Source organism: Haliotis cracherodii, unplaced genomic scaffold (assembly GCF_022045235.1).
Source record: "Haliotis cracherodii isolate W230 unplaced genomic scaffold, xgHalCrac1.p SCAF_1, whole genome shotgun sequence".
NCBI classification, from domain to species: domain Eukaryota; kingdom Metazoa; phylum Mollusca; class Gastropoda; order Lepetellida; family Haliotidae; genus Haliotis; species Haliotis cracherodii.
The window spans coordinates 69,877,448-69,895,920 of record NW_027266264.1 but is presented as its reverse complement, the minus strand read 5'-3'; the positions used below and the strand labels follow the sequence as shown (position 1 = coordinate 69,895,920).

At 42.4% G+C, this 18,473-nt stretch overlaps 2 protein-coding genes across 2 annotated transcripts; both read left to right on the top strand.

Moving 5' to 3' along the window:
• Positions 1-460: 460 nt before the first annotated feature.
• LOC139468012 (uncharacterized) lies at positions 461-4,227 on the top strand. The gene is made up of 3 exons (XM_071249666.1): positions 461-641; positions 2,207-2,344; positions 3,727-4,227. Exons 1-3 carry the CDS (start codon positions 464-466, stop codon positions 3,948-3,950), a joined length of 540 nt encoding a protein of 179 aa, XP_071105767.1. The 5' UTR covers positions 461-463; the 3' UTR covers positions 3,951-4,227.
• A 3,798-nt stretch (positions 4,228-8,025) lies between these two features.
• On the top strand, positions 8,026-17,979 carry LOC139468004 (monocarboxylate transporter 6-like). The gene is made up of 5 exons (XM_071249656.1): positions 8,026-8,153; positions 8,946-9,145; positions 13,511-13,654; positions 16,212-17,213; positions 17,828-17,979. The coding sequence occupies exons 1-5, from the start codon at positions 8,026-8,028 to the stop codon at positions 17,977-17,979; spliced, it is 1,626 nt and encodes a 541-aa protein (XP_071105757.1).
• The last annotated feature ends 494 nt before the right edge of the window (positions 17,980-18,473 follow it).

The following is an 18,473-nucleotide window of genomic DNA, read 5'->3' as shown; positions in this document are numbered from 1 at the left end:
CCGAAGTGTGCGACGTTTACCACTTTGGTGAAAACCTCAAGCTCGGGTATGTTGCTGACAAACCTAGAAACATAATAGGGGCGAACCAAGATTCGAACCCACCATCATAGGTTCCTGACATGCCCAAGGGACGCAACTCTGCGGCACCTTAGACGACTGCCCTCAGTGAAATGTCTATTTACAAGACACGTCACGTTTATTTTAGCTATTCCAGTGACATAAGGGAACATGTACCTACTTAACACACGTACTAGGCGTGGCATGTCACGGAGACAGTCACGCACATGCAGATGGCGGCATACCTGTGTATATCTCCTTACATCAAGATGAAGAACAAACAGAAACATTATCCCGAGTGGACCTACACCCAGCGTCCCACATACCTGAGTAATGTAACTCCCTAGAGTCGCTGGTATCGATATCTGAATATTGAACTCTCACACACATTGACGGACATTACACGATGGTGGCCAAATTGTCTGCGGTGGGGAGTGTGATGCTGCTTGCTGGCCTGCTGGCGCACATCGTCAGCTTCTGCAGCCCATACTGGCTGGTGGTCAGTGGAGTGGACTTCGGGTTGTGGCAGGTCTGTGTTGGGAGGTCGTGTGTGTCCTTCCTGGTGGGCGAGGTGCAGCTCACTGGTAAGTTTTCAAAGGTCTTCATCATCTACAGTTTCAATCAGAGTTTACCCTCGTTAATCTGGAAAGTATCTTTCCCGTAAAATTGGCACATTTTATTGGTTGGATTGACATATTATAATAATATCATCATCATCATCATCATCGTAATAATGATAATAATAATAATAATAATGGTCTGGTTGTAAAGTGCATGACTCCTCATTACTGTAAAGGAAGTGTATGCTCGAGAGTAAACATGGATTATATAAACTAGTGTCCGTTATGCGTGTGTTGAGTTGTGAGGTCAGGTGGCAGACGACATATAAACTGTTGACGTACAAGACTCCATCGCGCCGTAGTTGCAGAGAGAAAGAAGCAACACCTATAAATGTTGACATGCAAGATTCCTATTTTCACGAAATTGTAGAGTACGAGAAAGACGCGATAAAAAACATAAGGTTCAAGAAAACATACAAAACGCCCCTTTGTGGCATCAAAAGGGTAACTTACCACAGTGTCGTTATGGAGGATTAGAGATTTGGATTGCAGATTTGTTCAAGTCGGAGAAAAACACGACAAAGAGATAAACGAGTTATGTATAAAGTCGACCATCGTAATGTCAAAAGAAACTGTTTGACGATTCGCTATAACAAATGCAGTAAACTACGTTTATAACAAAGACGCTTATACCGAACTGAAGGATATTAGGAACTGTTTTTTGGGTCCCGTCCATTTCCTGTATATAGGAAGTATACATGTATGTGCCTATAACGAACTACGGTTATAAGGAACACTAAAATTAATGGTCCCTTTTGGTTCGTTATAACCGTAGTTTACTGTACGTACATATATACACTTTTTTAATTGGATAAAAACGGCTGACATTGGGTATGACGTTGAATTGTCCACCACTGCCAAAAGCAGAAACAAAAATTATTCGGTTAGTATGAGAAAAAACTTTTTCAACACTTATACCGATGTACATGCGTGTGTCTAGATTGTTCCGTGATTTGTCGATGTCCATGTTCCCCAACCCACCAACCATCAAAGTAGTGGTGGTAGAAGTAAACGAAGTAGGTTTGGAAGTGGTACAAATAAAGATAAACCTGGGACAGTAGGTTAGTGGTATTGCGATAAAAAAAATATTACACACATAGTTTGTTAGAAAATAAGTAGGCTTGCGTTAGATTGTTCAGCACAGTGTCCTTATGCACGCTGCTCTTTGTTCCGGACTGGTACAAGTAGCCACACACACACACACACACACACACACACACACACACACGCACGCACGCACGCACACACACGCGCACGCATACACACGCACGTACGCACGCATGCACGCACGCACACCCCCACACACCCCGACTACCCCCCCCCCCCCCCCCCCCAGACACACACACACTGTCACGTACGCACGTATGCACGCACACGCACGCACGTATGCACACACACACAAACAAACACACACAGACACACACGCACGCTCACACACGTTCATGCACGTCGCTATAGAAATGCAATGATATTGGCCGCGACGTTAACCTCATTTCACCTCCCCTGTTTTTCTTGGATTGTTTTGCTAGGCTGGTTCCACGCCGTCCAGGCCACTACCGCCTCCGGGCTTCTGTTCACCATTGTGGCCTTTGTGACGTCCGTCATCAACGCCAGGGCCCCTCGTCCCAGGCTCAGCCTCGTTCCTGGAACCTTAGTCCTCATAGCAGGTACCCAACATTTACCTTACGTTTTGTCACAGGCTTCGTTAGCGGAGCTGGCCGTTGAGAGGCAGGATCGTTTTCCTGGACGGTATCAATTGGGCTATCCACCTGTAGCAACGTTTACTCTGTTAAACAGTTATTGTCGAGGCCCTTCAGCTAAGCCAGATATTACTTTGTGTTGCATACCTTTTTTACTCAGTTTGAGAAATACTAAGAAGTGTAGATGGACACTGACGAATTGGTTTGTCATCAGCTGTTGGCACGTTTACCGTCACGTATGTGTGTTGTGTCAGCTGTAAGTTCGTTCACCGACACGTGTATGTTGTGTCAGCTGTAAGTTCGTTCACCGACACATGTATGTTGTGTCAGCTGTAAGTTCGTTCACCGACACATGTGTGTTTTGTCAGCTGTAAGTTCGTTCGCTGACACATGTGTGTTGTGTCAGCTGTAAGTTCGTTCACCGACACATGTGTGTTGTGTCAGCTGTAAGTTCGTTCACTGACACATATGTGTTGTGTCACCTGTAAGTTCGTTCACCGACACATGTGTGTTGGATGTGCTCAGATATCTGGGTCCCTGAAGCAGCGCTGAAGTTAATTAAATAGATTTTCAGTCTTTGGCGAAATGGCCCGAAGTACCCAATGCTTGTCTTAAGAGTCGACGAATGAGGATGAGCCGGTTACGTTCTCACGGTGCTCAAGCTGTCGACATAAGGTTTGCCAGGCCCAGACTCGACTATTAAAATATCGCCGTGATATAGCCATCTTCCTGAGGCAAGGGAGTTAACTAACTGTAAAAGTCCAGTTCCCACTCCTGCCGAACTAGGATAAAGTTTCTGGGCTCAATCGTAGCGCCAGGGCCTGTGTCCCTTCTCTGGCCCTCCTGTTGACCAATCAGCTTCCACCTCTAATATCACTTGCATTTTGCTTCAAACAAAATGGCGGCGCCCTGTCAAGCCGATCTGATCGATAATCAAAATCTATATTGTGATAAAACGTGTCTCACTTCGCGAAGTACATCAAATCACGTGAGCACCTTGATAAAACAAATGAAAAGACTTGTTAAATATCTGTCGACGCTGAATGGGCGGTACACATGCTTTGCAAATCCGGCAATCGACCAAAATCTGCACGGCAGTTAACGAACCGTATGTCGAATTCGTTACGCGATTTTGATTGGACTATGCATAGACTCGTTAGTCCAACCAAAATATAACTCCATAATTCCAGTCGAGTTCGGCAATGGTGGAAACTGGACTTTTTTAGTTAGTTAACTCCCTTGCCTCGGGAAAATGTGATATAGCTGAAATATTGCTGACTGGTGTAAAACATTCGCTACATTCCCTCAACTTAGAGAAGGGTTATCCCATACAACTGTTGTGTTCCTAGCTATCCAGATCGGCGTCGGAGCCCTCATCTATGCAGTGAAGCAGTGGAGTGTTTCCACGTCCCTGGGGTGGGCCTTCTTCCTGGAGTGTGGAGCGGTGGGTGCGCTCGTCCTCGCCAGTGTGCCACTCTTCTTATCAGCAGCCGTGACGAGGTCAAAGTCAAGGACAGTCGATCTGACTGTCCGCTTTGCCGACGATCCCAACAGACCTACGACTGAACTGTGATGGTGCTTAGTTCTGTGTGAACACTGGGAAGGAGGAAACTCACATATAATACAGTGATATTGCTGGAATATTTGCCAAAAAACAGCGTAAAACCATACTCGCTTACAGTGATAAGACTTCCGTGTGCATCCTACATCCACCTAGGAGGACGGAAATACCACCTTGTACAGAAAGATGACTTCTTGTAGAGAGTGATTTCTGCTTGTGACCTGTTCATTACCCGGGATATTGTAAATATGTGATTTGAGGAGAAACCTCTTGCGCTGGGAAGGCAATACAGAGCAATCATTATCAAAACCATGATCGATGGATTGTTCAGTTTATATACCAAACCTATATACCATATAGGTCATTTTAATCATGTAGATATATCAGCGCTGAAGATTCTGTAATTTTTTCAGTGTTCGAAATAGACATCGGCCCGTAGGCCCGACACCGACACATTTATTCTCGGACCGATAGTTTTAAATTCCAGCAAGCCCTTACGGCTTGAAGTTTATTATGTAATTATTGATTAAACATTTTTCAAGTAATGTGATAAACATAACTTTCATATTTATAAACAGTGGGAGGATTAGACCTTACAAATGGTGCATAACATGTGGTAGCAAAGATGTTTTACAAGCTGATAATGTCCTTGATAATTGCGGGCTTCATGTCTCACCACAGAGTGTTTGGGTACTCGGTGTGATAGTAAAACAGTAAAAGCTTCTGGTTGACTAGTTGTGTTTCGTAATTTATATTGCAAGAGTATGTCTCCCTGGTTCAGCCAAGATGTTTGGGCCGACAGATATTTTTTCACGGGGCCTACAGTTTTTGAAATATGCTGGCCCTTAAGACATTGTGTCAGACGCTGCTTTTTTTCAATTTCATACAATGCGGTAAACCCATTTCTCGTGACACCCGCCGTGATTATGCTGGAAAAATGCGGCGAAAAAACACACACCCTCACTATAATAACTTACTATATATATATTTATATATATATATATATATATATATATATATTTATATATATATATATATACTCGTCGTTAACCTATATGAATATAGGGCACCTTGAACTCGATCACATTCATTGTTTCACGTATACATTGTCCATCCAACTTGATGATAAACTATTGCCATTGATTTGTGTAAGTGTCTCTTATGAATATATCCAACATTTTGGATACTGTCATATCTAATGTTTCTGTATGTGTTATTTTGATATGACCATTCTCAATATATAATCCATTTTCAATTTAAAAAATAACATACGGACTGCAATTTTTGAAAAACCCTTAAATGAGATGAACTTGACTTGGGAAGTGTTGCCTTGGAGTTTCAATACTTCGTGTCATTATTCACATCGCGAATCTGGGGTAAGTTTAATGACATTCACCAGGGATTCCTTGTTACAACAAGTCGTCAGCTACTTTTCCTAGTCGTAAGAATGGATCGGGGACATGGTTGACAGCGTGTCATTGTACCCGGACGGCGTGTCGCGTTGCCCATGTCAACCATAGGATTGTTCCGCCCAGACTTGATTATTTACAGCTGTGTCAAATAGTGGGTATACAGCTGAGAGCGGAGTTAAACAAATAAACAGAACACATATTGACCTTCGATCTACGTATATGAAATATTTTTTCTAGTTAACTTCAATTCATTTGCAGGCTGCAGGATACATCAAGCCAGCCGCATGCATGACAGATTTTGCATTTAACGATTAAATAATCATGTAAGACGTGTTTTCGGATTGTTACAGGTATAGACCTGGAAAAACCTAAAAACATAATATATCAGATGTGCCAAAAGTGTACGGATTCTGAAGTCAGATGTGCAGACACTAATCATCTGCCTGACCAAAAGGGACTCATGTAGTAATCGTCTAACGTCTGTACGAACCTACTGAGGATACACGAGCCGTCTAACAGACCAACAGGAACTGTGCTCTCTCATGTAGTAAGTCCGAGGTCTGTGTATACCTACTGAGGATACACGTGCCCTCTATCAGACCAACAGGACCTGTGCTCTCTCATATAGTAAGTCCGAGGTCTGTGTATACCTACTGAGGATACACGAGCCCTCTATCAGACCAACAGGACCTGTGCTATCTCATGTAGTAAGTCCGAGGTCTGTGTATACCTACTGAGGATATACGAGCCCTCTATCAGACCAACAGGACCTGTGCTATCTCATGTAGTAAGTCCGAGGTCTGTGTATACCTACTGAGGATATACGAGCCCTCTATCAGACCAACAGGACCTGTGCTCTCTCATGTAGTAAGTCCGAGGTCTGTGTATACCTACTGAGGATACACGAGCCCTCTATCAGACCAACAGGACCTGTGCTCTCTCATGTAGTAAGTCCGAGGTCTGTGTATACCTACTGAGGATACACGAGCCCTCTATCAGACCAACAGGACCTGTGCTCTCTCATGTAGTAAGTCCGAGGTCTGTGTATACCTACTGAGGATACACGAGCCCTCTATCAGACCAACAGGACCTGTGCACTCTCATGTAGTAAGTCCGAGGTCTGTGTATACCTACTGAGGATATACGAGCCCTCTATCAGACCAACAGGACCTGTGCTATCTCATGTAGTAAGTCCGAGGTCTGTGTATACCTACTGAGGATATACGAGCCCTCTATCAGACCAACAGGACCTGTGCTCTCTCATGTAGTAAGTCCGAGGTCTGTGTATACCTACTGAGGATACACGAGCCCTCTATCAGGCCAACAGGACCTGTGCTCTCTCATGTAGTAAGTCCGAGGTCTGTGTATACCTACTGAGGATACACGAGCCCTCTATCAGACCAACAGGACCTGTGCTCTCTCATGTAGTAAGTCCGAGGTCTGTGTATACCTACTGAGGATACACGAGCCCTCTATCAGACCAACAGGACCTGTGCTATCTCATGTAGTAAGTCCGAGTCCCACAACGGAAACGCGAATACCATATATGTTGGTTAATATATGCATAAGTGCACATATTCAAAAGATTGGTTCGATGCACAAACGAACTTACAGATATGTTGCGAGAACCGACGCTAATGAATGTATCACATGCGACGTCATAGATCTATGACTCGAGATGCACCATTTGTCTCACGTTTGGAAATCATATGCGGCATATTGTAATAAGAATAAAGACACTCTGTAGTAACACTTGACTGAATTTTAGTTTTGTCATTACAGTAAACCACGGTTATAACGAACACGCTTATAACGAACTGACGGGTATAACGAACTTACTTTTTTTTTGTCCCGACTATCTGCTGTAGTTATGATGTATATATGCTTTTAACGAACTACGGTTATAACGAACTAAAATTAGTAGTCCCTTTGAGTTCGTTATAACCGTAGTTTACTGTAATTGGAACACATTGGAAACATCACTTCTTAACGTACTTCTCTATATGTTTCTATGGTTCTTGGGGGCACGGATGGCCAAGTCGTCTAAGGCGCCGCGATTCGCTGTACAGAGTTGCGTCCCTTGGGCATGCCAGAAACCTATAATTGTGGGTTCGAATCCCGGTTCGTCTCGATTATGTTTCTAGGTTTGTCAGCACCATACCCGTGTTCGTGGGTTTCACCGAAGTGGTAAACGTCTGAGACCTGCATCACTTCGGGCTTTCCTCCCACATTAAGCTGACACGCCGTGATATAACTGGAATACTGTTAAAAGCGGCGTTAAACCCAACTCACTCACTCACTCACTCTATGGTTTGTGTTTTTTTGGTGATGAGTATATATGGGTGTAATAGAATGTCACGTAATACTTGCTTCAAGTTCGATATTTGTAGTTTCAGTTTTATAAAGTAGACTGGAATTTGTATTCACTTTAGAACCTTAACGCCTCGTGTGTAATGTTGACATACACACGGGGGCATGTGCTAGGATGTGCTGTAACACACCTGCTTCACTTAAACGTGGATGGTGGTATTGTCGCACACGCGCTAGTGTCCCCCGCATACCGCCATGAATGTATTCTCTTTAATGAGCACTGAGTCAACGTTACTACGTCTTGTGCAACGATTTGTACGGAAAGTATATAATACAAGTGGCGGAGGGCGTAGTTGCTGTCGAGTATGTCGCATAGAGACGATTCCGGAGGAGGCCCACGACACACCAGCAACTTGAATGTTACCACTTCGGTAACCGGAGCAGATTATACACCGAAACCACCCGACGAAATGACAACAAGGTCTCAAGAAGGGTAAGTGATTGAGAGTCAAATCCTGGAGCAAAGTCTACCTCTCAAAACAAGCTTAAGTTGAAGAACAACCACAATTGGAAGGCTGTGTTGTAATACCAATCAGCCATGGCAGAATAACTTTAGGGATATGCAAAATAGGGTTTTCTTTAACTTCTTTTGAGTAATATATAGAGAATCTCACCCGAGTGTCTTTTGATATCCAGTATGTCAACACGAGTTGATAAAAGTGGAAAAATTCCGAGGCTTGATATATTTGATATCAAAAGACACAAGGGTGAGATTTTATTTATCATCCAACATCATTCTTCCAGCTTTTTCAGTTTGTTGACAGTAATTAGCAGTGTCTTCCGTGTAAAAAAGTACTGCTAACAGCTTCAGTAGCAGAGCAATTAGTGATGTCATTTGATTGTGACGTCATGGTAACCAATGGCGTCACAATGGTCTGCAAAGCATTGTGATGTAATTTCATTGCAGCGATATCTACAGTGTAGATAACAAGACACGGAGATGGTCCACATGGCGAAGGATAACGTCGTTATGACCAAAGCATGACTCGCATAGTTTCACTTACTTAACTGGCCTAGTGGTTAAAGCGTTCGCTCGCCACGCCGAAAACCCGGGTCCGATTCCCGACATGGGTACCATATGTGAAGCCCATTTCTGGTGTCCCCCGCCGTGACATTGCTGGATATTGCTAAATGCGGCGTAAAACCAGACTCACTCACTCACTTCTTAAAACCTTTGGACCCACTGATGATATTATGTAAATAGTTATACTGGTGTTGATTACAGATCCAGGAAAAGAAGCCTCACGACCGTCGATGTCAAGAAGTGTGTGGTGGCGGGATGTCTCGTCTTCATGATGTTCCTAGTTTTTGGATTCCTAGTGGGTCTGGGTGTTCTGTTTGTGGAGATCCTGGACACCTTCCAGTCCTCACGAGCCATGGCATCCCTCCTCCAGTCTGTGTGCACCGGACTTGTGTTTGGAACAGGTGGGAGATTATTCAACGGATGCAGTCACTCCAATAGCGCTAAGTTAGAACATTACAAAAGTTTGCACGGTGGGATAAATAGTGATTATTCGAGAACAGTTAATTTTGAGCCTTGGTATTCAATCATACCCGTGGTGCGTAATTCTGAAAGCAAATTTAGTAACAAATTAGAAGTGGCACATTTACCCCGAGAAACACAGCAAATATAACAAGTCCAAATTGACGGAGTCGCTTTGACCATGGGGTTGGGCTTGAACATTGAACAAGATCCAGTATGACGTGACAAGCAGAAGACGTCAAAAAAGACGTCATGTTCGTACAGGCTGGTCGACCGACGGTATAGGTTTTTTCACAACACGGGACTGGCCAGTAAGATAAATTTTATCATGTGTAACGATAAAAAATTCGCGTCGGAGAAAGACGGCATGGCTGTAGGGATTAACTTAACTCGTTAATGACATGAGAAAGATTTTGTTCAACGTTATATAATGCGTAATAATAAATTCACTACGAGAAATTGCGGATACTCTGCAAAAAAAAGACACGCAAAATGAATTCAGATGTACGAGGGGTGTTCATTAAAGATTTCCCCTTAACCATTTAGGGTTATCATATTTGGTTGAAATTTCACATGTGTAATGACACATGTATCTATGGGTTATGTCTGAATTTGCAGCACCGAACTATTAATCTTACCACTTTTACAGGTGTTATGATCGAGTAGGGTGTGACAATGGAGCCAGTAGAATACCGAGCAGTGATTAGGTTTTAATATTTGAAAGGTCGCACACCAAAAGAAACTTTCGATGAAATGAAAGCAACTTATGGGGAAGATGCCCCATCATATGACGTTGTTAAACACTGGCATCGCCAGTTCAAGTGTGGTCGGACATCTGTGGAAACAGCTGCCATTCCTGGTCGCCCCCATTCAGCCATTGATGAGGACACAATCCATCAAGTGGAGACCGCCATTTTGGCAGACCGACGTATAACTGTTCGCCAGTTAGCACAAGATGTCAAGATCAGTGTAGGGTCTGTGGAAAAAATCATCCATGACAATTTGAACATGCATAAGGTGTCTGCACGATGGATTCTAAGGTTGCTCACACCTTTCCAAAAGCAGGAACAAGTTAATTGTTCAAAGGATCTTTTGGACATGTGCCAAAAAAAACAGGCAAACCTTTTTGACAGACTTACGAAACATGGGTCCATCACTATGATCCTCAGACTAAAGTTCAGTCGATGCAATGGAAGCATGTGGAGTCACCACCCCCAAAGAATGCACGTGTCCAACCCTCTGCAGGCAAGGTCATGCTCACGGTGTTTTGGGACCAGCACGGAGTAATGATGATGGATTTCTTGGCAAAGGGTACCACAATTACAGGAGCTTATTATGCTTCACTGCTTCGGAAATTGCGGGACGCTATCAAGCTTAAGAGGCGTGGCATGCTGACCAAGGGTGTCCGTCTCCTGCAAAACAATGCTCCAGTACACAACTCTCATGTTGCCCAGACAGAGGCGCTGTCTTGTGGCAATGAAATCCTTCCACATCCTCCTTACTCTCCTGACCTTGCACCATCTGACTTCCACCACTTTCCAACCATGAAGTCATTTTTGAAGGGAAACCGTTTCACAGATGATGAAACACTGATTTCTGAAGTCAAGTCCTGGTTTGAGACGCAAAATGAGGGCTTTTACAAGCGAGGTCTCCATAGTTGCATAAAACGTAGGGAGAAGTGTGTAACTCTTGGTGGTTCCTATGTGGACAAAGACTAATACATATGCCAAGTTTCATTCCACTAGGTCCATCGGAAGTGGGTCAGGGGAAATCTTTAATGAACACCCCTCGTATTTTTATATATCATATAACATATAAATAATCAGCAGATGATAATCGATTGTTCAAAATTGGCGCACATCATTTTCATTGACCCAGGATCCATATGGCACACAAAGAACAGTAGAACAAGGTAATCTGTTTTCAATATCATGTGTGGCCACCATTAGAGTCCAAAATGACTTGCATCGTCGTCCCGTGGAAGCAATCAGATCCCGAATTGTGGCCTGGGGAATGTTCACCCACCCTGCCTGCAGTGCCCAGCTTCCCGAGGCAAGAGAGTTAACTGACTTTAAAAGTCCAGTTTCCACCCTGGCCAAACTAGGCTGGAATTATGGAGTTAAATTTTGGCTGGGCTAACCAGTCTATGCATAGTCCAATCAAAATCGCGCAATGAAATCGAAATCCGTTTCGTAAACTGTGGTGCAGATTTCGGTCGATTGCAGGATTTGCAAAGCATGTGCACCGCCAACTCGTTGTCAGCAGATATTTTCCAAATCTTTTCATGTTTTTAATCAAGGTGCTCACATGATTTGATGCATATCGCGATGTAAGACCCGTTTTATCACAATATAGATCTTGATTATCGATCAGATAGCCCTGACTGGGTGCCACCATTTTGTGTGAAGCAAACACAAGTGATACGAGAAATGGAATCTGATTGCTCCACAGGACAGGCTTAAAAGGAATATAACTGGTAATAGCCACTGGTGGTGCTACGATCGAGCCCAGGAAAATTCCAGCAAAGTTCGGCAAGGGTGGAAACTGGACTTTTAAAGTCAGTTAACTCTTTTGCCTCGGGAAGATGATATTGATATTCAGCCATATACTTTTAGGTATCATCACAAATCATAATAAATTATGAAATCGTATAATAGAGAAATGGATGGCCTTACGAACATGTAAATTTAGATTCCCAAATTCCCCTGTGATTTGCCTCATGTTGCACCATCATTCTTATCCTGAAATTAATTAAAGAAAATGTGACAGTGTTTGGTTTGACGTTAGGGCTTGTATTTGTCTTTCACGACGTCGAGGAAAGACGACATGAGTAGTGATTAATATTAAATCTCAACTTATTTTCGTTAGTGACATGAAATATTTTGTTCAACATAATTTCAAGTTGTATCATAAGAAACTGTTTAACCATGTAAATAACGTCTTGATTCGATATAAAAGTAGCTAGGTTATTCGTAGATTTTAATATGACAGGACGCGCGCACGTTAGGCGTCATTATCAATGCAAATATATTCCATATTGTTCAAGTAAAGTACTCATGTATAATTAAAAGATAAAATGAAAGTGGCAAATCATAAACATGTGTGTTTGACGTTACACTCCAAAGGAACTACGTACATTATGCAGATTTAAACATTTACATTTCATTATCCTAAAGTAAGACATAGAGCACACAATTCCATGTTTGTCAATTTCTTGTCAACAACGTTGAAGTTGCTCAAAAAATGTTTTTAGAAAGTAAGCACATACAAGAGAAGTTTGAACATGTTTAGGGATTTGTTTGCATCCTTAACGGCGTACATATTTGGTGTGTTATATCTAAACACGTTTAAGGATCTAAACATAGGAAATGGGCTATCACAGCCCAAACACCACCTAAACACAACATCCCCATTATCTAAACATGTTTAGAATTTTAATCCGTTTAAAAATGTTTAGAATTAAGACACGTTTAAACATTTTAGAACTGAGACATCTTAAACGTTTGAACATGTCTTGAATTTGAACATGTTTAAACATAATTATGTTTAAAAAAAGTACATATAATTTGGTAATAAGTCAAATATGGATACGATGTATAATATATATTGAAATCAGATTCACAGGCACTTGTATACCGCATATATCACCAACTTAAAACGAACGGGTGAGGGTCCTTCCCACATTTAGACCCTAAACCCGTAAAGGTGTAAAACACAATTCTCAATATGTTTAGGCCTAAACATGTCATGTTTGGGGACAAGGACCGTGTTTAGGTTTGTGTATGGGTTCAAAAGACATTTCTACAGAGTAGATTATCAAAGTATCAAGTATTTTGTGGCCAATGATATTATATTGAATAGTTGTAGGTGTATTCATAGAGTAATCTAATTTGATGAAAGTTTTAAATAAATGCAAGTTCAACATCATGATCAACATCATGTTTTTGAATTTGCATTTATTTAAAACAGCAGAATAGAAAATAATGTTTGCACTTGTTCGCCAGACCACCTATAAGAAAGTACCAAATATGTATAAAAATGTTGATGTGTAATAGCAGAGACCATATAATAGACTATGATATGGTCTCTGATGGTAGCACTTCCCTGTGAAAAGATTGCACGGTCAGATTGCATCGTCTAATTGGGAATGGATATGTGAATAAAGTAGTTCCGTCGTCATTCATTTATAGACCAATGGCATTGCTGGAAAGTGATATTTTCAAAACTAAAAAATCACCGAAAACATAATTCACCCCATCTGTCTGACATTTGGTTAATTATGATACATTTACAAATCTGTGTTTCAGGTGTGGTGGCCACGATAGTGATCCAGAAAGTTGGAGCAGGTCATGTGACCACTATCGGCGGTCTCTTAGCGGGAATTGGGTGTGTTGGCAGCGCCTTCGCCCCTTCTCTGCCGATCCTTGTCTTCACCGTCGGAGTAATAACAGGTTGAGTACTTCAGCTTTCGCGTTATAAAAAAGAGATTGACGAGTTTCTGCATGGGCATCTTTACGGCGTAAGAGGGACCACTAGCCTTTGTCAAAGTCTACTTTTCACCCTTGCCTGTGCACTGAGGAAAGAGTCCAGTGAATTAAGGGAGGGGGATGGCGTGGTCGGGTTGGTGGGTGTGGGGGTGTAACATCGAATTTACTATCCTGCCTGGTAGACTGTACGCTACGACGGGGTATCATATTTCAGTTTCGGCGTCAAGACCACGTGTCATTCATCGCTTCCGCTTTGGTCAGTGTCGCGCTCGCCATTTTGAGGAAACAAGGAGATGATAAAGAGTGTTAGCAGGCCATATATGGTCTCTGGTGTTAGCAATATACTGGCTTAATAACGTTGTTAATGTTATTTTTTCATGACTGACACAGTTACGAACTTCAATGCATGCTCCCAATGATAAGGGAGTCGAGTTTAGTTTGTCAGTGTAAAACCAGACTTGTCTATTTTATTAACCTGTCAATTACTTTTTGTAGTATTGCGTAACCAAAATTAAACCATGGCTTGATGATGGAACAATTTCGCCAAGGGGATTCGGGAACCTGCGAAGTTCACACCGAGGCGGGGGGCATGGGTGGCCCAGTCGTCTAAGGCGCCGCGATTCGCTGTGCAGAGTTGCGTCCCTTGGGCACGCCAGGAACCTTTGATAGTGGGTTCGAATCCCGGTTCGCCCCGATTATGTTTCTAGGTTTGTCAGCACCATACCCGTGTTCGTGGGTTTCACCGAAGTGGTAAACGTCTTAGACCTGCATCACTTCAGACTTTCCTCCCACATTAAGCTGACACGCCGCGATATAACTGGAATACTGTTAAAAGCGGCGTTAAACCAAACTCACTCACTCACACCGAGGCCCTTGCTCCGGTACATATATCACGTGCATCACGCAGGGCAGACTCACACAGTGTTCTCGCAGCAACAGTCCGTTTGGCTCCAAATGAGAACGATGAATTGCAAAATAACTCAAAATCGGGAATAGTCTATTATCAAATGTCATACACGGCAATGGATACGCTGTATCCAACAATATCTGCTGTTTGTTATCTTTATTCCCATCGCTGTTAAAATTTGTTTAAGAAACTACCATGTTGTTATGTGTACATGCTGATATCTTAAACGGAGCGGGATAATCGTTCTTGAGTATGTTTTATGTTTTTGAATACGGTTATCAAAGCAAGGTTGTTTAAATATTGTAGGTGCTAGGGTTCTTTGAATGAATGTTAGCCATGGTTTAAATAGGTTAGACCTCCCAGCCTAGTTGATTAACTGACCATTTCAACGATTAAACATCGGATCCGAGCGGTCTGAGCCTTATATGCAACTGCAAATCATTATATGTCATCTTTCATCCGTATTGTTTAAGTCATTTGTAATTTACTTTTTGTTTTGCAAATTGTATTCAGCTGCTGTTTCCAAGAAGCGTAAAATAACCAAGAAGCGAGTATTTATTAAAGTGTAGTGAAACTGACTACAAGCTTAGTAAATATACTATAATTGCATTTCGTAAATTATGAGAAGAAGATACTTTGAAAGATGGATAGTGATCTCAACTAACTTATTAGTAAATTGTACTATGATAGGCCACTTATACTAGTCTACTTAGCAAATATTTACTAACTGGTTAGTAAAATCTCCTTACATGTTAGTGTCTGAGTGGATAGTGAAATTCAGAGGCGACTGACGGGATCGGGCGGTCAGGCTCGCTGACGTAGTTGATGCATGCCATCGTGTCCCAATTGCGTTGATCGATGCTCTTTGATGCCAATCACTCGCTTCTCTTGTCCAGACTCGATTATTTATAGATCGCCGTCATATATCTGAAATACTGTTGTGTGCGGCGTAACAACAAACAAAGAAAACATCGTGTTATACAAATTCGAATATTTTCACAGCAACTTGGAATGCCCGTATCTCAAACAATTACTTTACAATAACATTTAAGAACATAACTGATTCAACTGAAGGGTTGATTAAAACAATTGTTCCTTTTTTTGTAATTTTGAGGTCAATTAATAGTCTCTTGGCTGATGCTTTGCTTTATTAAGCCGTAGTTTGTTCAGTCACTGTGTCATAGCTTTAATACTACCTCTTTCATTCCACTCGCCCTACCGGTGACACGTGTGGCCCCGTCGTCTCAGGTGCCGCAATTCGCTGTGCAGAGTTGCGCCCCTTGATCACGCCAGAACCCGATGATCGGGTGTTCGAATCCCGTTTAGATTGATGATGTTTCTATAAAAATTAGAATGTCAAGTTAGGTCAGTGGTTATTATTCGATAATAACCGACCATGATTTTGTGTTTAATGGGGAAAATGGTAAAAAAAAACGGGAGCCAAAATGATGGTTGACGGACTATATGTTTGTCAGCACCATACCCGTGTTCGTATGATTCATCAAAGTGGTAAGCGTCTTGGACCTGCCTCAGTTCGGGCTTTACTCCCATATTAAGCTGACACTTGATAATATAAATGGAATACTCACTCACTCGCCCTCTCACCTTTTGCAGGATGTGGTCTTTGTACGTTCACTGTGGTACCCTACACAGTGACAGGACTGATGTTTGACAAAAGACGGTACCAGGTGCTCACTGTTGTCAGTATAGGTCCAGGCTTTGGCTCTCTCATCTTCCCCTTCCTCAACTCAGCTCTGATGGATATGTTTGGATGGAGAGGCAGCTTCCTCATCCTGGGCGGCATCATGCTCCAAGCATGTCCTATTGGAATGGTCCTGACCATGCTAAGCAGAGACATCCAACAGGACAAGGAACTCAAGATTGAAAATAGCAACATTAGTGACATAAGGGACGGGAAAACCGTTGTCACTGATGCACGAGAACCACCACAGACAGAGAACAATTCGCTAGCCTATGACAATGTGACATACGTTGATGACCATGAGAACAATAGCAACAGCCAACAAGACCACAATGGAGAAATAATGAGTAGTTTACAGATGACCAATACTGAAGAATGCCAGCGGAAAATCCCCACCGCTTCTGAAATGAAAGACATAAAACCGAAGAAACAGCCTTTCATAGAAACCCTTAACTTAGGGTTATTTAAAGACTTTGGGTTCATTGTGTTAGGAATATCCCTGTTTATTCTAATGAGTCTCCTGCCGTCAATAAACTTTTTCTTTGTTGATATGACTATGTCTAAAGGATTTGACGCCAAAACCGGGTCTTATCTGCTCTCCCTTATTGGGCTGAGCAGTTTGGGAGGGCGATTCCTCTACCTCTTCGTCAGACCCTTGGTGAAGGTATCACAAGTGACTGTGTTTGCCACTATGTGCATAGTACTCGCCATAAGCCTGCTACCCCTAGTATGGGCGAACACCTACCCCAGCCTGGTCGCCGCTGTCGTGTGCTATGGCATCCCCCTTGGGTGTTGCTCAGTGGCCTACCCTTCCCTCATGTTCGAAATAGCAGGACCCAAACGCTACGCATCAGCTGTAGGCTATGGTGAGACGATATGCGGTTTGGGGGCGTTCTTGGGAGGCCCTATAGCAGGTAAGGCATGTGGGATGTTGTCATGCTGTGGTTTAAGAATTGATTTGTGGAATTGTAATGAAGTTATAGTATATGCTCTTCATGAAATTGAAATTCTCAAATTTGAAGGATATCCGTCAACGCTTGTGTCTTGGTTTTGACACTATGAAAATGTTAAAGTTTCATCATAGATATTAGCTTTATCCTTTCTAGAAGCCATTTAAAGTGCTTAAGCAGTATTAAGCATTCATTATGTCACTTACCACAAACTTGGGATATCTTCAAATTCCCTAAACCTAGAGAATCTATCTGTTGTAAAGCCTAAATGCCTAGACCCGTGAAGATCCGGGGTGGAATAGGTCTCCAACAACCCATGCTTGCTGTAAAAGGCGACTTTGCTTGTCGTAAAAGGCGACAAACGGGATCGAGTGGTCAGACTGTCTGACTTGGTTGATGCATGTCATCGATCCCAATGGCGTGGATCGATGCTCATGATGTCAATCACTGGATTGTCTGGTCCAGACTCGATTATTTACAGACCGCCGTCATATAGCTGGAATATTGCTGAGTGCGGCGTAAAACAACAAACAAACAAACAAACCTAAATGCCTAAAACAGTTTCCTCCATGTTCCAGGTACTGTGAAGGATATCACCAACACATACGATGGGGTTGTGGTCAGTACTATGGCCGCTATGGCGTCATGTGGCCTCGCTTTCTGCGCACTCGCCATCAGACAGAGACATTCACGGAACCTCAACAAGGAAACAATCTCTACCTACCTGTGACAATATACTACTGTGCAAATATCTCACTAATAATACGTCTGACTGCATGTATGCATTAAACTGGACCACAGTTTCATTAAATAAGGGCCACCAGCGAAATGAAAATATATCTTGTATTCAGAGCATCAAAGGTGTTTTTGTAAGACTATTTAACTATTCCTGATCTGTTTTTTATAATGCCATGTACATATATGACAGTATAACCACATACGTATATATTCTACATATATCCATTGTTATCTTTTTAAAGATTGACTATGACGTGACTTATGGCGTCACCACTGCCTTCCTCGGCTAGATTGCTTTACAAAATTTTCACCGGGGATCAGCACAGAGAAATATGGTTTGGTCAAACTTAGTCAGGATCATTTTATGCACGTTTTGAGCCGCTCAGACGCCATTCACCTTTCGGGGAAAATATTTCCTCAGGACTTTTCGTATTCCATGGTTCATAAGAAACAATTGAAAAGACGTTTACTTTCAACTTTACATTA

What these genes read in the sequence shown, in the direction of transcription:
- LOC139468012 (XM_071249666.1), top strand. Translation starts at nt 464, where the DNA reads ATGGTGGCCAAATTGTCTGCGGTGGGGAGTGTGATGCTGCTTGCTGGC. An exon ending in GGGCGAGGTGCAGCTCACTG is followed by an intron (nt 642 to 2,206) that starts GTAAGTTTTCAA and finishes TTGTTTTGCTAG; the next exon opens with GCTGGTTCCACGCCGTCCAG. An exon ending in AACCTTAGTCCTCATAGCAG is followed by an intron (nt 2,345 to 3,726) that starts GTACCCAACATT and finishes TTGTGTTCCTAG; the next exon opens with CTATCCAGATCGGCGTCGGA.
- LOC139468004 (XM_071249656.1), top strand. Translation starts at nt 8,026, where the DNA reads ATGTCGCATAGAGACGATTCCGGAGGAGGCCCACGACACACCAGCAAC. An exon ending in CACCGTCGGAGTAATAACAG is followed by an intron (nt 13,655 to 16,211) that starts GTTGAGTACTTC and finishes CACCTTTTGCAG; the next exon opens with GATGTGGTCTTTGTACGTTC. An exon ending in CTTGGGAGGCCCTATAGCAG is followed by an intron (nt 17,214 to 17,827) that starts GTAAGGCATGTG and finishes TCCATGTTCCAG; the next exon opens with GTACTGTGAAGGATATCACC.